The 27160-nt window shown below is 45.1% G+C and overlaps 1 protein-coding gene across 2 annotated transcripts in view; it reads left to right on the plus strand.

The window, feature by feature from the left end:
* The first annotated feature begins 8706 nt into the window (after positions 1-8706).
* Positions 8707-27160, plus strand: part of PIK3R4 (phosphoinositide-3-kinase regulatory subunit 4) — a 69025-nt gene continuing 50571 nt past the window's right edge. The window contains exons 1-4 of one of the 2 annotated variants that reach the window (XR_016233307.1): positions 8707-9227; positions 10248-11021; positions 21517-21650; positions 26163-26745. Coding sequence is in view for 1 of the 2 variants with exons in the window: in XM_002716186.6 (XP_002716232.1) it covers positions 10289-11021; positions 21517-21650; positions 26163-26745 (1450 nt within the window). In the remaining variant the exon portion in view is untranslated. The remainder of the gene's footprint in view (positions 9228-10247; positions 11022-21516; positions 21651-26162; positions 26746-27160) is intronic. The other variant, XM_002716186.6, reaches the window with a different exon arrangement.

A 27160-nucleotide genomic window follows, 5' to 3' on the forward strand; every position in this document is an offset into this window, starting at 1 on the left:
CTGCTTTCCCAGGCCACAGCAGAGAGCTGGATCAGAAGTGGAGCAGCTGGAACTCGAACCGGCACCCATTTGGGATGTCAGCACTGTAGGCAGCAGCCTCACCCGTTATGCCACAGTGGTGGCCCCTAGAAGATGTTTTATTTTGGCGCAAAAAATTTGAGATTCACACATAGTTCCATAAAATTTTTGAGAACCCCTTGTATATATCCCATCTCACCAACTCTTCTGTTTTTTTTCAATGTTTATTTTTTCTTCATCTACTTGAAAAACAGAGAGAGAGAGAGAGAGTGTGTGTGTGCTATCTTGCAGCCACTGGCTCTCTCCTGGCAGGTGAAACAGCCAGGGCTGGGCCAGCTGGAAGCCAGGAGCTAGGAACTCCATCTGGGTCTCTCACACGAATGGCAGGGGCCCAAGCACTTGAGCTGTCATTTGTTTCCTCTGAGGATGCATTAGTGGGAAGCTGGATTGGAAGCAGTGGTGCAGGGGCTCAAACCGACCCTCTGATGTGGGATGCAGGTACCACAATATCCAGCCCCCATTTGCTCTTTCTATAACATGACCTTGACATGCCTCGGTTGAAAGTTGTTTGTGGGCAGAGGAGACTGTGTTCCCTTCCTTTGTACCTGGATGTACCTCTCTAATGGTCTAGCTCTGTAGAAGGTGGTAGATATGACAGTGTGTCATCTCTCTCTGTCTTTTCCTAACCCACGATGGTGTTAGGAAGCCCAGATTCCATAGAGATCCTGTAGCCAGTGTTCTGGTCGGGTCCCACTATAGCCAGCATCAGCCTCCCAACATTGGACTAAGATCCTTCAGAAGATGTCAACCCTTCTGCTCAGGACCAAGGCACCGCATGGCAGAGATAAACTGACCCTCTCTGATTTCCAGATCCACAGAAAACAGGAGAAATGATCATTTCTTTTATTACTTTCAACTTCTAAGTTTTAGTATAGTTTCTTATGTAGCAACAGATAGCTAAAATATAGGCTAAATAAAATTCTAGCTATATATTTAATTATATACAGTTATAGGATAGTTAAATTAAAAAATGTATTTATTGACAGGCAGAGAGACAGTGAATCTTCCATCTTCCCATTTACCTCCTAAATGTCCAGAACAGCAGGGGGTGGCCCAGGCTGAAGTCAGGAGCCCAGGACTCAATTTGAGTCTTCCATGAGGGCGGCTGGCACCCATATCCTCAGCCTGCCTTCCAGGGTGTGCAGTAGTGGGGAATGAGAATCATAGCAGGGTGTGGACTGAAATCCGGGCACTCTGATATGGGACGTGGGCATCCCAAGGGGTGTCTTAACCCTCTAGCACCACCCGCTGCTATAAATATGTAATTTTAAAAATAAAGAGAGCCGAATATTAACTGATGAGGATTCGGGTCAGTCTACAATACTCATGTTAGTCCATCCTTCCCCGTAGTACACAATCATTTCAAAAGGAGGGAGGGACTCTCAGCCTTTCTGAGGTTTATTAAAAGCAAAGCAGAACAATCAAAAACAACCACACCCATCACGCCCAGATTCTTCCCGGTAAGGCCATCCTCATCACTCTCACAAAACCATCATGATTCTGACTTCCAGTGTGGCAAGTACTGTCCAGCTGAATCGATTAACATTTCGGGGGCATTTTCATTCCTGCAAGCAAACCACACTCAGCTGCTGCCAGAAGCACACGGACGAAAGGCAGTGGAGTTCATTTTATTTTTCAGGCCACATGGGCATACCCACTGCTACAAACAAAGAGGCCTGCAAAGGTCAGACTGTAATACAGAAAGCCATCTCCAGTGCAATCGCAAACTGTGCAGAAATGCCCCTGGAGTTAAGTGGCTTTAAAGTTCTACAAGAAGATAATATCATTAACTTTGTACAGTGCTGTATCTGTTAAAGGAGAGCTTGGTTTACAAACAACAGAAAATGCAACCCACCTTGGCTTAAACAAATGTTTCCTTTTCTCATATAATTAAAGTCTGGGATCAAAGCTGTTGACATTGGTTCAGCGGCTTGGCTATTATCAGGGTCAGCAATTCTGCTACTCTAACTTCTCATTCCTCTGGAATTGTAATAACATTGTGGCTCCTGAAACTCTGGGTGTTGCATCTGTTCCAAGGCTGGAAGAGGGTAGGCATTTGGCCTAGTGGTTAAGCCCCTGCTTGGGACACCCACATTCCATATCAGAGTGCCTGGGTTTGAGTCCCAATTCTCCCTATTTCAGCTTCCTGCTAATTTGCACCCTAGGAGGCTGTCCTGGTAAGTCCAAGGCCACAGGAGACCTGGATTGCATTCCTGGTTCCTGACTTTTGCTCTCCAACTGTTCCAGGCACTTGGGGAGTGAACCAGTAGATAGAAACTCTCTCTGTCTCTCTGCCTCAAGCAGAAAATTGGTAGTGCCAGTACACTTCTGATATCTTACTGGGCAACAGTGTATGGTATGACCACGCTTCAGTATAATGGAATCCAGAAAAATAAGTACTCAGTTTTCATAGCCTCTATCACAGAGGTAAGCAGAGGGAAATTGCCTGGGATTGATTGTTGGATAAGCCTGCAGGATATGAAATTACTACAAAAAATAAGATAATTTATCTTGGCCAAATATTCACTGGCACCCATATGGGATGCCGGTGCTTCAGGCCAGGGTGTTAACCTGCTGTGCCACAGTGCCGGCCCCTCCCTATCCCCTTTTTAATGCAGAAAATAATTTGTGTGTTCCTTGGGCACAATGATAATACAGTAATAATAGATATCATTCTATAAGAGACCATATGGGGGTGGTATTGTGGCGCAGCACGGGAAGCCGCTGCTTCCAACACCAGCATCCAATATTAGAGCACCCAGAGCACCCTTTGAGTCCTAGCTGTTCTGCCTTTCTGATCCAGCTCCGTGGTAATGTGCTTGGGAGAGCACTGGAAGGTGGCCTAGGTAGTTGGGCCCCTGCAGCCTATGCAGGACACCCAGGTGGAGCTGCAGTCTCATGGCTTCTGCCTGGTCTAGCCCTGGCTGTTGTGGCCATTTGGGGAGTGAACCAGTGGATAGAACTCTCTCTCTCTTTCCCACTCTGTCACCATACCTTTCAAATAAATATATAAATAAATAAATCTTTAAAACAAGAGCCAATGTGTACTGTTAACTGAAAGGTGTTTTTACATCAGGAATTCTTTTCACCACCTTTTCTTGAATGCAAGGAGAGCAGAGAGCCCATGTGGGCACCTCACAGGAGGGCAAGTGCATTGGCCAGGATGATAACCCAAAGAGGGAGCGAATGAGCAGACATCAGGGAAAAGAATGTGTTGCCTAAGGTCAGGCTTACCCACTGCAGTAAACAGACTCAAGGACTTAATGGGATCACTATGACAGGAGCTGGCCTTAGCTTCTGTATAACTTCTCAGTGGGACGCCTATTTAAAGGGGTTATCTTCCCGCAGGCTGAGATTCAGGGACACAGGTTCCAGTCCTCTGTGGCTCTGGCATTACCAGGGCCTTAGAGTGGAGGTCCTTCACCTCAACTGCTATGCTTGGAAGTGAAACGTGCAATTTCCACTTGAACTTCACAGTGAGAGCTAGTCAAATGGTCCCACTGAGATGTGAGGGCTGGGATAGGACTGGACAGTGTAGTATTTACAAAAGAACTACTTTCCAGAAAAATCTGTTTTCTGTGGAAAGGGACAATTAGCCATCACTGCCACAATGCATCTATGAGGCTGTTGGCCAGCAGGTGGATGAGTGTTTCCTGAATCTCTTATTTTTACTTAATTAGTAGCAAGCAATTTTTTAAATGTAATTTTCTTTCAAAGGGGTAGGTGAGAAAAGCCCCCCCCCCCCCCCAGGACAGGCCTGATTGCTACAGAAAAAAAAGAAGGTAGGAGTAGAAAGAGAGAGAATATCAAAGTAAATAAGAGGCCTCAAAAGTATTCCACGGAGTTATTTCATTAAGTGTAGTAGTGGGGAAAATACAGATGGGAAAAATGCAGGAAAATCAGAATTGACACAGATTTCCCATATTTCTACGGAATGATTTCTCTATTGGAGATATGTCTAAAGCGTTTATATACACGGTATTCAGAGTCTGAGTACAAACAATCTTTTCTTATGGAAGTTTTTTTTTTTTTTTAAGATTTATTTGAAGGAGTTACAGAGAGAGGGAGAAACACACACACACACACACACACACACACAGAGGGAGAGATTTTCCATCTGCTGCTTCACTCCCCAAAGGACCACAACTGCTGGGGCTGGGCCAGGCCAAAACCAGGAGCCAGGAGCTTCATCAAGGTCTCCCATGGGGATGGTAGTGGCCCAGGTATTTGGGCCATTTTCTGCTGCTTTTCCCAGGCCATTAAGCAGAGAGTTAGATCAGAAGTGGAGCAGCCTGGTACAAACTGGACCCAAAGGGGATGCCAGCATCATTGGTGGCAGTTTTACCCACTATGCCACAATACTGGCCCCTATAAAAAGTTTCTTTATTTGAAAGGCAGATTTATCAGAGAGAGAGAGAGAGAGAGAGAGAATCTTCCATCCATTGGTCCACTTCCCATATGGTCACAATGGCTGAGACTGGGTCAGGCAGAGGTCAGGAGTCTGGAACCCCATCCTGGTCTCCTACCTGGGTGGCAGGGGACCAAGCACTTGGGCCATCATCAGCTGCTTTTCCAGGCACATGAGTAGGGAGTTGGATTGGAAATGGAGCAGCTGGGGCTCAAACCAGCACTCATACAGGTTGCCAGTGTTGCAAGTGGCAGCTTAAACTGTTGTACCACAACACTAACCCTACAGACATAATCTTAAAATATTATCTGATAATTAATTAAGTGGAGCAATTTTTATAAATGCTTTAGACATTCCCAGTCCTTGGATCTCATGACTTTATTCCTTATGGGTCAAATCTGACAAAGGCCACAGTTATTGGCACAATGAAAATCTGCGAAGTGTCTACCATGTGTCAGATACTGTTCTAGGTATTGAAGACACCCTGGTGAAGAAGAATCACACAGCTGCTGCTCGTAAGGAGTTTACAGTCCCATGGGAAAACATGTCGAACAAATCATTCCCCCCCCCCCCATTAAATGATCTCAATGACAATACATACTATGAAGAAAAAGTACAGGGTCCAAGCAAATGTACGATAGGGAGGGGTTGGGAAGAACTTCCTGAGATATTGGCACCTAAGCTGAAACTTGAGGGATGAGAAGGTTTGGCTAAAGAGTAGGAGAGTTAGTGCTGCAAGCAGAGAGAAGAGTACATATGAAGGCCTAGTGGTGGGGAGAAATTAGGAACAAAGAGAAGGCCCATGACGGGCATTGAGACACTGAGTGAGGCCAGCTATGTTGGTGGATGTAGGCAGAGGTTAAATCATACAGGGTCTTACAGGTCAACATAAGGATTTTTGACTTTAGCCTAAAAGTGAGGATATCCTAAAAGTATAGGCATCTGATAACTATAACTGTAGTTCATAAAAGATTATTCTAATATTGTGTAATTTTAAAAACATTACTGGCAGATGAATTAAGTGACAATTCAATGGACAGAAGAGAAAGTCTGGCAGATGACCCAAATATACATACATACATACATACATGACATTTATTTATTTATTTTTTCATTGTTAAATAAAAGATTTATTTACTTGAGAGGCAGGTTATAGACTGAGAGAGGGAGAGACAGAGAGAGAGAGGTCTTTCATCTGCTGGTTCACTTCCCAAATGGTCAAAACGGCCTGAGCTGAGCTGATCTGAAGCCAGGAGCCAGGAGTTTCTTTTGGGTCTCCCATGTAGGTATAGGGGCCCTATATATGACATTTATGTATGATAAATATGTCATTTCAAATAAGTGGGGGAAAAGGATTACTTGTTAACATTTTTCGATAACTGAGCATCTCTAGAAAAAAAGTTGGATCCATAATTCAGAAACTTAAGAACATAAAATGAAACAATAAATGACCCAGAGCTCATTGAAGAAGTGTAGAAATGAATATTGTGGTTGGAAAGTGTCTGTTTTGTAGGTTTCAAAATCTAAACAATATGATGATGATGGTGATGATGATGGTAGTCGCTTGGCCCAAGCCCTGAAGAAATGGCAGTGGATGTGCTCAAGCAGACTCTGCAGGTAGACGTAGCAGGAACAGGTGTGATCAATGGATGGAAGGAAGTTGGTGGGTGATGGGGGAAGAAGGTAGGGAGATGTCAAGGATGATTTAATGGCTTCCACATTTGTCGCTTGAGGGATCCAGTGGGCAGCTGCGTGAAGAAGAAACAGAGGATGTGCAGAGATGCAAAAAAAAAAAAAAAAATCCGGTTTAGGATGAAAACTTTTGGGCTTCAAAGGGCATGAAAGCGAAAAAACAGAGAGAAAATAACTGCAAATCATATCTCTGCTAAGGGACTTGTGTTCAGATGTGTAAAGAACTCTTACTCCTCAACAATAAAAAGAACTGATTGAAAATGATAAAGAGTTTAAATAGACATTTCTCCAAAGAAGATATACGGATGACCAACACAAGGAAAAGGTGCTGAATATCATTAGTCATTAGGTGAATAGGCGTTGGCTTCCCAAAATCTAAAGTCTTGTGTTATCAATTAATGGATTTATACTAATAGTTGATGAATTAGGTGGAAACGTGAACCAATTATGATGTCTGAAGGTGGGGCCTTTGGGAAGTGATTGGTTTAGACTACTAGGGTTGATGGAGCCCATGATCAAATTTCAATGGCTGGCCGGAGCAGTGGCTCAATAGGCTAATCCTCTGCCACAGCGTGCTGGCTGCAGTGGCCATTGTGGGGTAAACCAACGGAAAAGGAAGACCTTTCTCTCTCTGTCTCTCTCTCTCACGGTCCACTCTGCCTGTCAAAAAAAAAAAATTTTCAATGGCTTTATAAAGAGAGACATGGACGTGGAGGAAGACCACACTTCCTGTGCCTCTCCCTGCTTCCAGCTCACTGCATGAGGGCTTCTTTCCATATGCACCTTATGTTGAACTGCGAACCTCCAAACTGTAAATAAAATATACTTTTCTTTCCTTCTACCTGGCTCCTGCCAAGTATTTTCATTAAAATAATGAAAAGGTAGGGGCCGGCGTTGTGGCGCAGAGGGTTAAAGCCCTGGCCTGCAGTGCTGGCATCTCATATAGGCGCTGGTTTGAGTCCTGGCTGCTCCTCTTCCGATCCAGCTCTCTGCTGTGGCCTGGGAAAGCAGTAGAAGATGGCCCAAGTCTTCGGGCCCCTGCACCCATGCGGGAGACCAGGAAGAAGCTCCTGGCTCCTGGCTTCGGATCGTTGCAGCTCCGGCTGTTGCAGCCATCTGGGGAGTGAACTAGCAGATGGAAGACCTCTCTCTCTCTCTACTTCTCTCTGTAACTCTGTCTTTCAAATAAATAAAATAAATCTTTTTTTTAAAAGAAAAGCTAATACATTGAAAAATGTAAATCTAAACCTCAATGAGACATCATTTCACACCCACTAGGATGGCTATGATGAAAAAGATAGATAATAACCAGCTTCGGTAAGGATGTGTAAAAACTGGAACCCTCATACATTGTTGGTGCGAATGTAAAATAGTGCAGGCTCTTTGGAAAACAGTCTGGCAGTTCCTCAAAATGTTAAACGTAAAGTTACCATGAGTAACTTACCCAGGAATAATGAAAACAAATGACCACCCAGAGACTTATGCACAAATGTCCACAGCAGCACAATTCAGAATAACCAAAAAGTGAAAAGAACCCAAATGTCCATCAACTGACAAACGGATAAATAAAATGCAATGTATTCGTGAAATGCAATATTTGACAGGGAAAGGAAATGAAGTAGTAGTACAAGCCACAAGAGTGATAACTCTCAAAACCATTGTGCTGGGGTGGGTGTTGTGGCGCAGCCTAAGGCACTGCTTGGGATGCCTGCAACGCACAAGGGAGTGCTGGTTTGAATCCTGGGTAGTCTGCTTCTGATCCAGCTCCTGGCTCATGCGCCCTGGAGGGGGAGGGGAAGGAAAGCAGTTGACAGCTTAAGTGCTTGGACTCCCTGTCACCCAAGTAGGAGATCCAGATGGAGTTTCTGCCTCCTGGCTTCAGCCTGACCCAGTCATGGCTGTTGTTGGCATTTGGGGAGTGAACCAGGGAGTGGAAGATCTCTATTTCTGTCAGGCTTCCTTTCAAGTAGCCGAGAATAACTAAACATTAGAAAGAAAAATTATGCCTAGTGATAGGAGTCGGTCACGAAGCCACACGCTCCATACCACATAAACGGGATGTCCAGAAGATGCCTGGTTGCCTGAGGCTGAGGAGGAGGGAGGGAGCTGGGAGCGTGGAGAGGCAGCAATAAAGGTCTCGGGTTTCATCACCGCGTAATGAAAAAGCTCTAAAATTATATTATAGGGATGGCTGCATAACTATAAATATATTTAAACCACTGAGGCGCACATTTTAACCAGCTGAACATTGCGGCATGTAAATTATATCTCAGTGCTCTTAAAATACCCAGCTTGGCACATAGTACCTACGCCTGTGCGTGCCCTTAAAGAACTCGCACTGGGGTCCGGGGGGTATTCTAGCAGACTCTGACGCGTGTCAGAAGCCCCAGAGTTGGGGGAGAAAGGGTGACGCGCGGGGCGGGTACCCGAACCAGGTAGGAGCATCATCACCTTTTCCTCCTCAAGTCTCCCAGTTTGAGGCCGCCCCGCCCTTTCCTCGTTTCCTAGCAACCAACTTCCCACTCTCGCTCTGCCTCCGGCCTCTTTTTGCGTCACTTCCGCTCCGCGACAGGAAGTGAGGTCAGACCGGCAGCTTTCCCGGGAGTTCGGCGTTTGCTGGAGCTGCAGCGATTGTAGAAGTGGTGTTTTCGTGAGCCTGGCGGTCCCCTCTCCCGGGCGCCACCTCCCCGCCCGGCGGGCAGACCCTCGAGGAGGCAGCTTGGGTCTGCTCGGCTACTCCGGGAGAGGAAGACGGCGCCCAGGAAGGCCGGGCCCCCGGGGCAGGGCCGGGAGCTGGCGGGGCGAATCCCTGGCTGGCTGGGGAGTCTCAGGGCGTCCCCGGGAGCTTTCTCTGTACCCCGCGAACGTCGGGGCTCCTGAGGGTTGGGACTTTTCTGCTCCCCTCCCCCACTCTCTGTCTTTGAAGGAAGAGCCCCCAGAGAGAGACAACTTTCCGGGCTGCTGCCGCCTTTGCCCTCCCAGGCCCGAAGTGACCTGCCATGACCTCGTGAGCTACTGAGCGATTTCTGCCACTTTCCAGAGGCCTAGGGTAATGTTTCTCTGTGCGCCAGGCCGTGTGTGTGTGTGTGTGTGTGTGTGTGTGTGGCTTTTATTTCCCGCAAAGCCGGAGTTAGGAGAACCTTGGGCTGCGTTTGTCAAGTGTGTGTTTGGGCTTGCTTAAGATCTCCGGAAGCGATTCTCCCCGTCCTTATACCCTAGAGAGAAGTTCGCCTCTTCGTTTAGCTGGTTGGGAGGGCACACTAGAGTTTTAAATTTTTAATGTATCCGATTTTTATCACCAAGAAAACTACTACAAGTTTTTTAACTTTGTGCCATGCAGTACTTTTGTAACCCTCATAGCTCCAAGTAATGCGCTGAACGTGTATAGTTAAGGCTCATTAATACGAGGATAACTAAGAAAATTTGTGGAGAAGTGGAATTAAAAATCAGTTTATTTTGCTGTAAACGTTTTTTAAGTGTATTTATACAAGTACTTTAAGTGTCAATAAATATTCTAAAATATTGTCTTAGTGTTGAAGGGACCTGTGTAGATGTAGTTCAGCTGCCGAGAAGGGCAACAGGAAGGCACACCACCATCTTGGCCTTCTTTTTTGCTCTAAGGTTTATTTAGTTTATTTGCAAGGCAGGTGACAGCGAGAGTGAGCGAGTGGGTTCCCATCTACTAATTCACTCCCCAAGTGGCTGAAGCCAAGAGCCAAGAACCTGGAGCCCCATCCGGGTTTCCCACATGGGTACAGGGGTCCAAGTGCTTAGGCCATCTGCTGCTGCTTCCCCAGGCACATTAGCAGGGAGCTCCATCAGAAGTGGAGCAGCTGGAACTGAAACTAGTGCTGTGATTTGGAAAGCTGACATTGCAAGCGGAGGCTTAACCTGCTATGTTACAAAGCTGATCCCTCCATTTTGGTCTTCTAAAAATAAATGGGTGTGGGATTTACAGGCTGTGCAGAAGGTTAGGTCCCAGTGGAAGAGAAATAAGGTGTATCTATTTGTAAGAGACCAAAAAATGTTTCATTGCTTCTTAGTCTTTGTTCTTCATATATTTTTATAGGTGTTGTATCTCAACTTACTGAGCCAGACGTGCCTGCCATTATGGGAAATCAACTTGCTGGCATTGCTCCCTCCCAGATCCTGTCTGTGGAGAGTTACTTCTCGGACATCCATGACTTTGAATATGATAAGAGCCTGGGAAGTACTCGGTTTTTCAAAGTTGCTCGAGCGAAGCATCGAGAAGGCCTGGTGGTCGTGAAGGTCTTTGCGATTCAGGATCCCACGTTGCCTCTCACGAGCTATAAACAAGAGCTGGAGGAGCTGAAGATCCGGCTCCACTCTGCACAGAACTGTCTGCCTTTCCAGAAAGCGGCAGAAAAAGCTTCTGAGAAAGCAGCTATGCTCTTTCGGCAGTATGTCCGAGACAACCTCTACGATCGCATCAGTACGCGGCCGTTCTTAAATAACATTGAGAAGCGCTGGATCGCCTTCCAGATCCTGACGGCTGTGGACCAGGCACATAAATCCGGGGTCCGTCACGGGGACATCAAGACTGAAAATGTGATGGTCACCAGTTGGAACTGGGTTCTGCTAACTGATTTCGCCAGTTTTAAACCCACTTACCTTCCAGAGGACAATCCAGCAGATTTCAATTATTTCTTTGACACTTCACGGAGAAGAACTTGCTATATTGCTCCTGAACGTTTTGTTGATGGTGGGATGTTTGCCACAGAGTTAGAATATATGAGAGATCCTTCAACTCCACTTGTGGACTTAAATAGCAATCAGAGAACAAGAGGAGAGTTGAAAAGAGCAATGGACATCTTTTCAGCAGGTATGTGATTTGGTTAGATTTGCTAAGCCAGCATGTGTATATATTTCTTAAATTTTGAAAACTTAATTGAAAGGTGGGGTCCACACGCACAAAGCATCTGCTGGTTAACTCCCCAAATGCCTACAATAGCCGAGCTGGGCTGGGCTGGATAGACTGAAACTAGGAGCTTGGAACTCACTTGGAGGGCAAGGGCCCAACTACTTGAGCCATCACCTGTCTCCCATGGTGCACATCAGCTGGAAACTGGAATCAGAAAGAGGAACCGGGACTTGAACCGGGGCACTCTGATGTGCAATGGGGCATGCTAAGCAGTGTCTATAACTGCTGGGCCAAATGCCTGTCCCTGTGTATGTATTTTAATAGTCAAGTCTTGACATGAAGCTTATTTTTAGTCACAGGTACTGAATTTGTCAGTATGTCCTCATGCACTATTTCAGATAGATACAGCATTCTTTCATTGGACCTGTGTAAGTGCCTAGGTTTATTCATTTACCTTTAAAAACACTTGAATGCTTCTGTTGTAGTGTTAGGCACTGTTTCGGTGCTGGTGATGGATAGTATATGTCCCTCTTTTCCAGGTTCCTGCCTCTTAATGTGGAGATGGATATTTATTTATTTATTTATTTTTAAAGATTTATCTATTTGAAAGTCAGTGTTACACAGAGAGAGGAGAGAAGCAGAGAGAGAGAGAGAGAGAGGTCGGTCTTCCATCCAGTGGGTCACTCCCCAACTGGCCGGCACAGCTGGAGCTGTGCCGATCTGAAGCCAGGAGCCAGGAACTTCTTCTGGGTCTCCCACGCAAGTGCAAGGGCCCGAGGACTTGGGCCATCTTCTGCTTTTCCAGGCTGGATCGGAAGTGGAACAGCTGGGTCTCGAACTGGCGCCCATATGGGATGCCGGTGCTTCATGCCAGGGTGTTAACCTGCTGCGCCACAGCGCTGGCCCTGGAGATGGATATTTAAAAAGGACATTTTGCCGGCGCCGCGGCTCAATAGGCTAATCCTCCGCCTAGCGGCGCCGGCACACCGGGTTCTAGTCCCGGTCGGGGCGCCGGATTCTGTCCCGGTTGCCCTTCTTCCAGGCCAGCCCTCTGCTGTGGCCAGGGAGTGCAGTGGAGGATGGCCCAGGTGCTTGGGCCCTGCACCCCATGGGAGACCAGGAAAAGCACCTGGCTCCTGGCTCCTGCCATCGGATCAGCGCGGTGCGCCGGCCGCAGCGCGCCGGCCGCGGCGGCCATTGGAGGGTGAACCAACGGCAAAGGAAGACCTTTCTCTCTGTCTCTCTCTCTCTCACTGTCCACTCTGCCTGTCTAAAAAAAAAAAAAAAAAAAAGACATTTTGTTGCGGTGTTGTTTATTATGGTGGTAATAAGCATAGGATGCTGGTATGGTCACCATGAGGTGTTGGGCAGAAAGGCAGGGACAGAAGGACTTCTTTATTAGGAGAGTGACATTTAAGATGAAAACTGCAAGATAATTGGGAGTTAGCTTTGGTAAGCTAGTTTGTTTCAGGCAGAGGATATGTTGCCAAACAACACCCCAAACTAGTTGGAGGCATTGCTGCAGAACCCCCAAAGTTGATCCATGTGCCCAACACACAGAAAACTAATCACTGATGTCAGGGTGGTAGAATAAAGTAGATATTTATTGCAAAGCACAGAGCAAGGAGCTGGGTAGTTATTGCTTAATTCCAGGCTGCTTGAGGAGTTAGGGGTGAAGGTTCTCTTTTTTTTTCTTTTTTTAAGATTTATTTATTTGAAAGAGTTACACAGAGAGAGAAGGCGAGGCAGAGAGAGAAAGAAGTCTTCCATCCACTGGTTCACTCTCTGATTGGCCACAACGGCCAGAGCTGCACCAATCTGAAACCAGGAGCCAGGAGCTTCTTCCAGGTCTCCCATACCGGTGCAGGGGCCCAAGGACTTGGGTCATCTTCTACTGCTTTCCCAGGCCATAGTAGAGAGCTGGATCGGAAGTAGAGCAGCCAGTCTCGAACTGGTGCCTATATGGGATGCTGGCGCTTCAGGGCAGGGCGTTAACCTGCTACACCACAGTGCTGGCCCTGGGGTGAAGGTTCTTATAGATTGGGTTCCCTGAGGAGTTAGGGGTGAAGGTTCTTATACAATGAAATTGGGGCTGAGAGGTGCATGATCAATTCATGTCCAAATTCCTGGTTGTCAGTGATGCTTATGACCTTCCTTTGATTGGTCAGTGATGCCGTGTTCTTTAGGGAATTTACGATGGCCCAGGTGGGCTCCAGTCAGTCTGGGGGTTACGGGAAGGTGGCAGCTACAGTCTACTTGGATCTGGAATTCCCCTACACAAATTACCCCCAGGACAGTCCTGGCCATCAAGGTTCTTACCTGTTGGAGAAGCAAATGACTGGTTGGGTCTGGTGATTAGAACCTTGTAGAGCCAGCTGTATCACTCCTTCAAGTCAGTGAATTCCTTTGATAAAGGACAGGCAAGGACACCTTGGGCTAAGCGGGCTAGACAAGAGGCTGGGTCCTGCTTTTACAGGAGTTGGGTTTCAGGTGTTGCTTGTACAAAGGCTAGAGCATGGTGCACTCAGGTGTAGGGGTACTTCATGTACTTTAGTATATCTGGAACATAGGGTGTGAATGAAGCAAGGCCCAAATCAGAAAGGGTCTGACATGCCTAGGCTAATCTGTCTGATGTGTGTTTTAGACAACACATTGGCTGTAGCATGGCAAATGGATTGCAGGGGAGTTACAGTGGAGGCAGGGAAATAGGAGAAAACTGCCACAATCTAGGTAATGCATGATTGTAACTGACTGGCTTAAGGTTGTGGCAGAGTTGGGAGTGGAGAGACCTAGTGCTTAAAAGATAATTAGTAGGGGCTGGCGCCTCGGCTCAATAGGCTAATCCTCCGCCTGTGGCGCCGCACCCAGGGTTCTAGTCCCGGTTGGGGCACCGAATTCTTTCCTGGTTGCTCCTCTTCCAGGCCAGCTCTCTGCTGTGGCCCGGGAGTGCAGTGGAGGATGGCCCAAGTGCGTGGGCCCTGCACTCGCAAGGGAGACTAGGAGAAACACCTGGCTCCTGGCTACGGATCAGCGCGGTGCACTGGCCGCAGCGGCCACTGTGGGGTGAACCAACAGAAAAAGGAAGACCTTTCTCTCTGTCTCTCTCACTGTCCACTCTGCCTGTCAAAAAAAAAAAAAAAAAAAAAAAAAAGATTAGTAGGGGTCAGTGCTGTTGCAGAGCCAGTAAAGCTGCCACCTGCAGTGCAGGAATCCCATATGGGCGCTGGTTCGAGTCCTGGGTGCTCCTCTTCTGACTCAGCTCTCTGCTATGGCCTGGGGAAGCAGTGGAAAATGGCCCAAGGGCTTGAGCTCCTGCACCCACGTGGGAGACCAGAAGAAACTCCAGGCTCTTGGCTTCAGATTGGCCCAGCTCCGGACATTCAGCCATTTGAGAGTGAACCAGCAGGTGGAAGACTTCTCTCTTCTGCCTCTTCTTCTCTCTCTCTGTAACTCTGACTTTCAAATAAATAAATAAATCTTTTTTTTAAAGAAAGATAATTAATAGGTGGTTGGACTTTGTGATTGAAGATGAAATCATGAGCAGTTCTCCTTCCTCTGGTGCTTGGGAAACTGGATGATGATACTGGTCACTGAGATAGGAGACCCAGGAAGAAGAACCAGGTAGAAATGGGAAGACGGTGAGGTCTGTTTTAGAAATGTTAAGTTGGAGGTGTCTTGGGAATAGCCAGGAGAAGATGTACAGTAGGCAGTTGGTTATAAGAGTTTGATGCATAGAAATTTGGAATTGAGATGCAGATTTGGGAAATTAGTAACTGTTGCCAAGGGAATGAGTTATGTACGCTGAAATTTTCAGTGTGTATTTTCCAAGAATAGGGATAGTCTGTCATTTAACAGAATGTAGTTATCAACTGTAGTGAGATTAACATTGACAGAAATGTAGTAATTTATACTTTTTACCCCAATTTTGTATTTGACCCAATAATGTACCTTATAGCACTTTCCTTGTTCCAGGACAGGACCTCATCTAAGGTCAGGTGTTGTATTTAGTTGTCTTATCTCTTCAACCTCTTGATTATGGAACATTTCCACAACTTTTTATTTTCTTTTATTACATTGACATTTTTTTGAAGAATGCTTTCTCTTAAATTTTTTAAATTTACTTTTATACTTTATTTTTTAAGATTTATTTATTTATTTGAAAGAGTTATCAGAGAGAGGTAGAGACAGAGATCTTCCATCTGTTGGTTCACTCCCCAAATGGCCTTAATGGCCAAGACAAAGCCAGGAATCAGGAGCTTCATCCAGGTCTGCCATGTGGGTGCAGGGGCCCAACCTCTTGGGTCATCCTCTGCTGTTTGCCCAGGTGCATTAACAGGGAATTCAATTGGAAGTGGACAGCTTGGACTCAAACCATATGGGATGCCAGCAGTGGGTGACTTTACCCGCTTGCCACAGCACTGGCCCCCTACTGTTTTTATTTTGTAGACTAAGAAAGTTGCAAAAACAGTGAAGAATGCTTCACAGGTTCCCTCAATGTTGATTTTTTTTTTTTTTAAAGATTTATTTATTTATTTATTTGAGAGGCAGAGAGAGAGAGAGAGAGAGCATACAATGTCTGCTGGTTCACTCCCCAAATGGAAGCAATGGTTGGAGCTGGGCTGATCTGAAGCCAGAAGCCTGGAGCTTCTTCAAGGTTCCCCACGTGGTGCAGGGGCCCAAGGACTTGGGCCATCTTCCTCTGCTTTATCAGGCACATTAGTGGGGAGCTGGATCAGAAGTGGAGCAGCCAGGACTCAAACTGCCAGCCATATGGGATACTGGTACTGCAGGCAGTGGCTTTACCCTGCTACGCCTCAGCGCCAACCCCCTCAATGTTGATTTTTTAAAAAATATTGTAACCACATCAAAGTCAGGAATTGGCATTGGTGCATTGTTGCTAGAGTATTAACTTTATTCAATGTTCACCAGCTTTTACATGCACTCTGTGTCACCTCACCCCCCCCCCCTTTTTTTTTTAAGATTTTATTTATTTGAGAGGTAGAATTACAGACAGTGAGAGGGAGAGACAGAGAGGTCTTCCTTCCATTGGTTTACTCCCCAGATGGCTGCAATGGCAGGAGCTGCGCCGACCTGAAGCCAGGAGCCAGGTGCTTCTTCCCAGTCTCCCATGCGGGTGCAGGGGCCCAAGCACTTGGGCCATCTTCTACTGCTTTCCCAGGCCATAACAGAGAGCTGTATTGGAAGACGGGGAGCCGGGACTAGAACTGGCGCCCATATGGGATGCTGGCACCATAGGTGGAGGATTAACCTGCGCCACAGCACTGGTCCCCAACTCCTTTGTTTTTTAATAGAATAGTCCTCATTTTGAGTTTTTATGTTTCCTCATGATTAGATTGAGGTTATTATTTTCAGTAAGAATACTGTGTAAGTGACATGGTTTTAAAATACCACATCTGGAGACAGGTGATCTCTGTTAGAGATAATTTGACCACCTTGTCAACCACCTGAGTTTCTCTGTTTGTAAGTTACCTTTTTTTTTTTTTTTTTGATCCCTTGCCACCAATAAGAAATCTATGGGAAGAATTTTTTAAGAATGTTTTGCTGATCAGCACAGTTTATCCCTTGATACCCATTTGGTAACTGTTTGGTGTATAAATGCAATCAAATGATGTGTTGCCTTTTGTGACTGGCTGCTTTCACTTAGCATGATGTTTTCAAGACTCATCCATGTTGTAGCATGTATTAATGCTTCATTCTTTTATGGCAGAATGATACTCCATTATATGGATACACCACATTTTATCTGTCCATTCATCAATTGATAGAGATTGTGATTTCCACATTTTGGATAAATTAAATAATGCTGCAGTTACATTCATGTGTAGATTTTTGTGTGGACCTAGGTTTTCAATGTCTTAGAATATACCTAAGAGTGGGATTGTGGGGTTATATAATAAACCATTTTGAGCATTTTGAGAAATTGCCAAACTGTTTTCAAAAGTGGCGGTGCCATTTTACATTTCATTCCCACCAGCAGCGTGTGAGGTCTCCAGGTTCTTCACAGCCTCAGTGATACTTGGTATTATATTTTTGGTTGTAGTGATTCTAGAGGTATGAAGTAGTATTTCATTGTAGTTTCCGTTTGTATTTGCCTACTGACTAATGATGTTGAGCATTTTTAAAAAAGATTTATTTATTTTTATGAAAGGCAGAATTACAGAGAGAGGGAGAAACACAGAGAGAGAGAGATGTTCCATCTGCTGTTCACTCCCCAAATGGCTGCAGCTGCTGGAGCTGGGCCACACGGAAGCTGGGAGCCTAGGAGTTTCTTCCTTGTCTGCCACATGGGTGTAGGAGCCCAAGCACTTGGGCCATTTTCTTCTGCTTTCCTAGGTGCATTAGCAAGGAGCAGCTGGGAATTGAACTGGCGCCCTCATGGGATGTCTGCTCTGCAGATGAAGGCTCAACCCCCTATACCACAGTGCCATCCCTGAGCATTTTTTCATGTGCTTATTGTCAATTCATATATTTTATTTGGAGAAAGGTGTATTCAAAAATCTTTTGTGTTTAAAATTATTTTTTTTCATTATTTCTATTGGGTTGTAAGTTTTTTTTTTTTTTTTTTTTAAAGATTTAGCTGGCGCCGTGGCTCAATAGGCTAATCCTCCGCCTAGCGGCGCCGGCACACCGGGTTCTAGTCCCGGTCGGGGCACCGGATTCTGTCCCGGTTGCCCCTCTTCCAGGCCAGCTTTCTGCTATGGCCAGGGAGTGCAGTGGAGGATGGCCCAGGTGCTTGGGCCCTGCACCCCATGGGAGACCAGGAAAAGCACCTGGCTCCTGGCTCCTGCCATCGGATCAGCACGGTGCGCCGGCTGCAGCGGCGGCCATTGGAGGGTGAACCAACGGCAAAGGAAGACCTTTCTCTCTCTGTCTCTCTCTCTCACTGTCCACTCTGCCTGTCAAAAATAAAAAACAAACAAACAAACAAACAAAAAAAAAGATTTATTTATTTGAAAGGCAGGATGATGTTGAGAGATGGAGAGCCTGAGAGAAAGTTTCCATCTGCTGGTTCATTCCACAAATTCTCACAACAGCTGGGAATGGGCCAAGCCAAATCCAGGAGCCTGAAACTATCTCCCAGTTTCTTGGCAGGAACCCAGATACTTGGGCAGTCATCTGTTGCCTGCTAAGCACATTAGTAGGAAGTTGGGTTGAAAATGGAGGAGCCAGGACTTGAACCAGCCCTTTGATAGGGGGTGCAGGTAACCTAGGTGGTGGTGGTTTAACCTGCTGCAGTGCAATACCCACCTCTTAAGAAAAAGTTTTTTGTTTGTTTTTTAAGATTTATTTATTTGAAAGTCAGAGTTACAAAGTGAGAGAGGAGAGACAGATCTTCCATCCGCTAGTTCACTCTTGAAATGGCTGCAACAACCAGGGCTAGGCCAGGCTGAAGCTAGGAGCCAGGAGCTTCTTCCAGGTCTCCTTTATGGGTTCAGGACCCCAAGGATTGGTCCACCTTCTATTGCTTTCCTAGGCCATTAGCAAGGGTCTAGATCAGAAGTGGACCAGGCAGGACTCCAGTTGGTACCCATTTGGCATGCCTGCACTGTAGCAGCGGCTTAACCTGCTGTGCCACAGCGCTGGCCGCCAAGAAAAATTTTAGTATGTTCTAGATACAAGTGTCTTATTGGAGACATGATTTGCAAATATTTGCTTGTGTTTGTATATTTTCCTTTTCACTTTCTCGATGGCTAGAACCTTCAGTACAACATGGAATAATAGTGGTGATAAAGACCGGCGCTGCAGCTCACTAGGCTAATCCTCCGCCTGCGGCGCTGGCACACCGGGTTCTAGTCCCAGTTGGGGTGCTGGATTCTTTCCTGGTTGCTCCTCTTCCAGGCCAGCTCTCTGCTGTGGCCAGGGAGTACAGTGGAGGATGGCCCAAGTCCTTGGGCCCTGCACCCTATGGGAGACCAGGAGGAAGCACCTGGCTCCTGGCTTTGGATTGGTGCAGCGTGGCGGTCGTGGTGGCCATTTGGGGGGTGAACCAACAGAAAGATATTTCTCTCTCTCTCTCTCTCTCTCTCTCTAACTCTGCCTGTAAAAAAAAAAAAAGAAAATAGAGATGTTTATAGCTGTTCATTTACTCTGATTTCCTTACAGTCTGTAGTTTTTTTTTTTTTTTTTTTTTTTTTTTTTTTTTTTTTTTGACAGGCAGAGTGGACAGTGTGAGAGAGACAGAAAGAAAGGTCTTTCTTTGCCATTGGTTCACCCTCCAATGGCCGCCGCGGCCGGCGCGCAGCGGCCGGCGCACCATGCCTATCTGAAGGCAGGAGCCAGGTGCTTCTCCTGGTCTCCCATGGGGTGCAGGGCCCAAGCACTTGGGCCATCCTCCACTGCACTCCCGGGCCACAGCAGAGAGCTGGCCTGGAAGAGGGGCAACCGGGACAGAATCCGGCACCCCAACTGGAGCTAGAACCGGTGTGCCGGCGCCGCAGGCGGAGGATTAGCTTATTGAGCCGTGGCGCCGGCCCATCCTGTAGTTTTTGTTTGTTGTATTTTCATTTCCATTCATCTCAAAGTGTTTTCTAATTTTCTTTTGGTCCATTAGTTATGTAGGAATGAATTTGTGAATTTTTCAAAATTTCTCCTGTTTTGATTTCTTATTTCATTTCACTGTTTGAAAGGCATAGTTAGTATGATTTAGCCTTCTTAAGCTTGCTGAGGCTTGTTTTATAGTGTGGTATAGGTCTAATCTGGAGTGCTCCATGTGTACTGGAGAAGAATTTGTATTATGCTGTTTTGGGATGTAATGTTCTGTTGATATCTGTTAGTTATAGGTGATTTATAGTGTTTTTTAGGTTTTATATTTCCTTATTTATAGTGTTTTTAGTAGCTGTTGATTGAAGGCCTTTGCTCTAAAATTGGACACTTTATAGATAGAAATTAATTTAACAAATTTATTGAATGTTTACTGTGTGTCAGGAACTTTCTCAGTTGTCTGAGATTTTTCAGTGAAAACAGGAAACAGGAAAAATCCCTTCCTTATAGAGTTTATGTTCTGGGGGTTTTCTTTTTTCTTTTTTTCAAGATTTATTCATTTATTTGAAAGAGTTACACAGAGAGGAGGAGAAGCAGAGAAAGAGAGAGAAAGAGGTCTTCCATCTACTGGTTCACTCCCCAGTTGGGCGCAACTGCTGGAGCTGCGCCAATCCGAAGCCAGGAGCTTCTTCCGGGTCTCCCACAGGGTGCAGGGGCCCAGGGACTTGGGCCATCTTCTACTGCTTTCCCAGGCCATAGCAGAGAGCTGGATTGGAAATGGAGCATCCGGGTCTCAACCTGCGCCCATATGGGATGCCAGCACTGTAGGTGGTGGCTTTACCCCATATGGGATGCTGGCACTGCAGGTGGTGGCTTTATGCCGCTATGCCACGCTGGCCATAGGGGGTTTTCTAGAGCATAAGAAACAAATATGTGACACACAACATATATATAGTGTTTATATATATATATATAAAATCTGGTAATTGGTGCTGTGGGGATGAAACTGTAGGGGAAGGGAAAAGAGAATGTGCCAGGTGATGGGTATAGGGTAGTTGTTGTAATAGGACTTGTGATTTTAAATGGGCGGTCAGGACTGTCCTTACTGCCTGCTAGTATTGCATTCGAGCAGAGATGAAAATGAGGTGATACTTCAAGGCAGAGGAACCAGAAAACCCAAAGTTGTGAGATAAAGTTATTGAAGAACTCTGTAAGACTTGTTAAATGGATGTTGCGTCATGATTCAGTAAAACTGTTTGGAACTGGGAATGTAGCCACTCTTAAAATTTGTTTTGAAGATTATATAAGGGCATATAATTGAGTTCTGTCTGTTTCCCTCTATAATTTTACAGCCACACTTAGCATATCGCATTTTATGTTTGTTCACTGGTTTACTTTCTGTCTCTTACTGGAATGAAAACCTCAAGAGGACAGGGATTTTATCTGTTTTATGTACTACTGGTACCAACTGTGTGGGAGACATCGAATAACTTTATTTAATGGTAAATGTGGAGGGTAGGCTTAAAAAAAGTTCATAGAGAAATGGAATTAAAAGATAATGTAAATTTCCCATGAATATTTTAAAGCTCTTATAGAAATCTGTTCTTAGGAGAAAACTTTCTTACTTTTTTTTTAATCTTTCTATATAAATGTGTATATAATATACACATTCCTTTTAAATGATAAAATTGAGAAGTAATTTTATTGTAAGCTTTTTTAAGAGGCAGGAAAAGTGAATGACCCCTTTTGACATTATAGTTTAGAAACTGATGATTGGGCAGTAGACATTGTTCCTGCGTGCTTGACGTTAGTTGTATGTTAGTTGCATTGAAATTTCTAATTCAGTTTGCTTTTGGTTTTACATTTTGAATTTTATGAGTTTTCTGAATTCTTGATCTATATTACATAATATCTTGCAACTGATTTTAATGGACCTATATTTGCTGTTTTCCAGGTTGTGTGATTGCTGAACTTTTTACTGAAGGTGTACCATTGTTTGATCTCTCTCAACTGTTGGCTTATAGAAATGGACATTTTTTCCCTGAACAAGTGTTAAATAAAATTGAAGATTGCAGTATCAGAGAATTGGTAACTATATTAACAAATATTTGCTGCAAAGTTTTTTTTTTTTAAATATTATTTATTTGAAAATCAGAGTTACAGAGTAGGAGAGGCAGAGAGAGAAAAAGAGATCTTCTGTTTGCAGGTTTACTCCCTAAATGGCAGCAGTGGCCAGGGCTGGACCAGGCAGAAGCCAGGAGCCAGGAGCTTTTTCTGGGCCTCCTTCATGGGGCAGGGGCCCAAGGACTTGGGCCTTCTTCCGCTGCTTTCCCAGGTGCATCAGCGGGGAGCTGGATTAGAAGTGGAGCAGCCCAGGCTCGAACCAGTGCTCATTTAGGATGCTGGTGCTGCAGGCGGCGGCTTTACCTGCTGCGCCATGGCGCTGGCCCCTGCTATATAGTTTTTAAAGGATTTTGTTTGCATTCGTGCATCAGGCAACTCTCTGGGATGTTGGAAATTTGGAATAAAGCAGTAAAGCAATAGTTACTAATATACACAATGAATTGTTACTTTTGTGGAAGAAATTTATTTTCCTCCTTCTTAGGCACAGAGCTCATTTGACTTAAAGTGCATCGTATGTCTTCTTATAATCTTGAGCTCTGCTTTGGACAAATTTGGAAGGAATTGTGGAGGTTGCTGGGGTTTTGAGAATTTGTCTGGATAGAGCCTTCCTAGAAAAAAATGAAGGAAATGGGCATCTCAAAGGAAGGAACAGAAGATACTAACTGGAATATAATACAGCCATACAGGGCCACTTCATAGAGAAGCAGGTAGCTTTACATTTCTCCCTTAACCCTGGGGAAATTCTGAAGGGAGATCTATAGAGTTACAAATTCATATCATGAAACAGATTTGAGGAATTTTGTGGGAGGGGCCCAAGCCACCTGTCTGCATTACTGTGTGAGGGCATCTTTTGAAAGTCAGTCATATGTTAACTAATGTTTATGATGAAGACTGACTCACAGGGAAGATGATGGTGTGCTTAGAAAATCTTTAATAAGGTAGGGAAATATTTTGATTTCTCTTAAAATGGTAATGTGAAAAAATAACATTTCAGAGAAAGGCATTTTAGCTTATATTTAGTGAACACACTAGTTAAGAAGTTGGTGTACCTCGCTGTTCTGTTTTTGGGTATAAAACTTAATTGCTATGTTACTTTGGCTAAATAATGAAGTGGGTCTATATTTTGTGTTTTTGTGCATATATATAGTTTTAAGATTTATTTATTTTTATTTGAAAGAGTTACAGAGAGAGAGAGAGGAAAGGCAGAGAGAGAGAAAGAGAGAGAGAGGTCTTCCATCCACTGGTTCACTCCCCAATTGGCTGCAGGGGTCAGAGCTGTGCTGATCCAAGTCAGGAGCCAGGAGTTTCTTCGGGTCTCCCATGTGGGTTCAGGGGCCCAAAGACTTGGGCCATCTTCCACTGCTTTCCCAGGCCATAGCAGTGAGCTGGGTCGAAAGTGGAGCAGCTGGGACTGGAACTGGCACCCATATGGGATGCTGGCACTGCAGGCGATGGCTTTACCCACTACACCACAGCACCAACTCCGGACCAATATATTTTTTTAACTGTGAGAGGAGTATGCTTGTTTACTGCTTAATGCTTGATCCATAGGAAAAGTAATTCTGTTCAGTCGCTTTCCTTTTTAGTTCATTTGATTCCTCCATGTTACTTAAGATTAAACAGAAAGCTCAAAGAACTAAATACATTTTGATATTATTTTATATATTTAAATAAAAACTGATATACTATGAATATCCAGGAAATATTAAATTATGTATATTAGAAATTTCTATCCCCTGGGGCCGGCGCTGTAGCGCAGTGGGTTAATGCCCTGGCCTGAAACACTGGCATCCCATATGGGGGCTGGTTGAAGACCCGGCTGCTCCACTTCTAGTCCAGCTCCCTGCTATGGCCTGGGAAAGCAGTAGAAGATGGCCCAAGTCCTTGGACCGCTGCACCCACATGGGAGACCTAGAAGAAGCTCCTGGCTCCTGGCTTCAGATCGGTGCAGCTCCGGCCATTGCGGCCAATTGGGGAGTGAACCAGTGGATGGGAGACCTCTCTCTCTCTCTCTCTCTCTGCCTCTCTGCCTCTCCTCTCTCTGTATAACTCTGACTTTCAAATAAAAAGAAATTTATATCCTCTATGATACTAGAAAAAGTATAGATAAAGTCAAATTAGGTATATCATTTTGAGTGTTCACAAGATTTAATATCTCTTTTACCTTACTTGAAAAGTTTAAGCCATACATTCCCTTTTTGACTGAATGTGTCCCAGAACTATAGCTAAACCAGGTATTCCTTTGAACTTGGGGCAATAAGGTTTTATATATATATATTTAAAGATTTTATTTTTTTGTTTATTTGAAAGACTGGATGGCAGAGAGAAGGAGAGACAGAGAGATCTTCTACCTGCTGGTTTACTCCCCAATGGCTACAGTGGCAGAGTGGGGCTGGGTCAGGCCAAAGCCAGGAGCTCAGAACACCAGGTCTCCCACATGGGTGCGGTGGGAGGAGCCCAAGTACTTGGACCATTTTCTGTTGCTTTCCCAGGCACATAAGCAGAAACCTGGATGAGAAGTGGAGTAGCTAGGACTTCAGCCAGTTTCCAATATGGTATGCCAGTGATGGCTTAACCTGCTGTGCCACAGTGCCAGCTCTAGTGATAAAATTTGTTTTTAGACTTTTTATTTACTTGAAAGAGTTATATATAGAGAGAGCTTCCATCCTCTGGTTCACTCCCCAGATGGCACAATGACCGGGACTGAGCTGGGTGAAGCCAGGAACCAGGAGCTTCATTCAGGTCTCCCACATGGGTGGCAGGGGCCCAAACATTTGGGCCATCTTCCACTGTTTTCCCAGGCCATTAGCAGGGAGCTGCATCAGAAGTGCAGCAGCCGGGAATTGAATCAGTGCCTATATGGGATGCCGGCATTGCAGGCTGGTGGCCTAACCTGCTACGCCACAATGCTGGCCCCAGCAATAAGGTTTTTTTATTTTTTTAAAAATTTGTTTGTTTATTTTGAAAGAGTTAGAGAGAGGGAGAGACGGAGAAAGAAAAATCTTCCATCTGCTGGTTCACTCCCCAGATGGCTGCAACCACCAGGGCTGGGCCTGGCTGAAGCCAGAAGCCAGGAGCTTCTTCCAGGTTTTCCACATGGGTGCAGGGACCCAAGCACTTGGGCCATCTTCTACTGCTTCCCCAGGAGCATTAGCAGGGAGCTGGACTGGAAGTGAAGCAGCTGGGACTCCAACAGGCCCCTATCAGGGATGCTGCTGGTGTTGTGGGCAGTGGCTTAACTCATTATACCACAACACCAGCTCCAGCAATAAGGTTTTAAGCCAGAACTCTTTTTTATTTTATTTTTTTAAAGATTTATTTATTGATTTGAAAGTCAGAGTTACACACAGAGAGAAGGAGAGGCAGAGTGAGAGAGAGAGAGAGAGAGAAAGGTCTTCTATCCGCTGGTTCACTCCCCAGTTGGCCACAACAGCTGGAGCTGCATCAGTCCGGAGCCAGGAGCCTCTTCCCGGTCTCCCTTATGGGTGCAGGGGCCCAAGGACATGGGTCATCTTCTACTGCTTTCCTGGGCCATAGCAGAGAGCTGGATTGGAAGTAGAGCAGCCTGGGACTTGAACTGGTGCTCTTTTGGGATGCCGGCACTGCAGGCGGTGGCTTTACCCTCTACACTACACTGCAGTGCTGGCCCCTAAACCAGAACTGTTAACCTGGGATACATAATTGGATTTCAGTGATCCCTTCCAGAGTTGTAATTTTGTATGTAGAAATTGTGTGCACACATTTTTCTGTAGAGAAGATCTGTTGCTTTCCTCAGATTCTCAGTAGTGTGTCCTGTTAAGAAATGTTTAGGAATCTTTTAGTTATGGGTTACAAAATTTCCTTATCTTAAAGGATGATGAATACTAAACAGGATATAAACTTCTCTTTCTGTGTCAAGGCCATCTGTAATGCACACTCTCTCTCTCTATGTATATATTGTAAAGATTTATTTATTTGAAAGGCAGAGTTACAGAAAAGCAGAGGCAGAGAAAGAGAGAGGTCTTCCATTCGCTGTTCATTCCCCAGATGGCTGCAACGGCTAGAGCTGTGCTGATCCAAAGCCAGGAACCAGAAGCTTCTTCTGATCTCCCACATGGGTGCAGGGGCCCAAGGATTTGGGGCATCTTCTACTGCTTTCCCAGGCCATATCGGAGAGCTGGATCGGGAGTGGAGCAGCCAGGACTCAAACCAGCGCCCATCTGGGATGCCAGCACTGCAGGCAGTCTCTTTACCTGCTATGCCACAGTGCCGGCTCCACACTATATGTATTATTTCCCGTAGCTTTCTAGGACTGTGGTGTGAAGTCATATCCAATAGAAATCAGGTTTTTGAAAGTAGTGTGGCAGATGATGATGGAGAAGAGTCAGAATTATCTAAAAATTGTTTAAATCCCATGTAAATTGCATTTGTGGCTTTCATTTGGTTTTAACTTGTGGTCTCAAGTCTATTTTTGTTCCCTGTCTCCCTCTGGTATAGGTAACTCAGATGATTCATCGTGAGCCAGATAAACGATTAGAAGCAGAGGATTACTTAAAGCAGCAACGTGGCAATGCTTTTCCTGAAATATTTTACACTTTTCTTCAGCCCTACATGGCCCAATTTGCCAAGGAAACATTTCTCTCTGCAGATGAGCGTATTCTGGTTATACGGAAGGATTTGGGCAACATTATTCACAATCTCTGTGGCCATGATCTCCCGGAAAAAGCGGAAGGAGAGCCTAGGGAAAATGGGCTGGTTATCTTGGTGTCAGTCATAACGTCTTGCCTGCAGACCCTCAAATACTGTGATTCCAAACTTGCTGCCTTGGAACTTATTCTCCATTTGGCCCCAAGATTAAGTGTGGAAATCCTTTTGGATCGTATTACACCTTATCTTCTGCATTTCAGTAATGACTCTGTTCCTAGGGTGAGGGCTGAAGCCTTGAGAACTTTGACCAAAGTCCTTGCTCTTGTCAAAGAAGTTCCCCGCAATGATGTCAATATCTATCCGGAATACATTCTGCCAGGCATAGCCCACTTAGCCCAGGATGACGCTACTATTGTTAGACTAGCCTATGCTGGTAAGGATTTATTTCCAAGTAACAGTCACTCAGATGGTTTTTGGAAGGGGGGAAACACATTATTATGGCTGATTCAGGTAATACTGAGATTTTTTTCAAGTTAGTGACTACGGTACTGCTTGTTCCGATTTCTTTGGGAATTCCAAATAGGAACTTTGCTTTTTGAACTACTTGTGTTTAATATATATTGCTAATCTGTTCCTGGGGTTCACCTTTTATGTGTTTCTCAATTTTTTCAAATGATCAGAGTGATAAGTGCGTATATAATACAGAATCTTGTGCTTTCACAGGGACTGTAAGTTGGTTTAAGACCAGTGTTTACAGGTACAGCCTTATGCTCTAGTGTCTTCAGGCTTTTTAAAACTTCTCTGAACAAATATGCTTGCTGGTCAATTTTAATATGTAACAGTCTGTT

Source organism: Oryctolagus cuniculus, chromosome 4 (assembly GCF_051225735.1).
Source record: "Oryctolagus cuniculus isolate XC-2025 breed Fujian yellow rabbit chromosome 4, ASM5122573v1, whole genome shotgun sequence".
NCBI lineage: Eukaryota > Metazoa > Chordata > Mammalia > Lagomorpha > Leporidae > Oryctolagus > Oryctolagus cuniculus.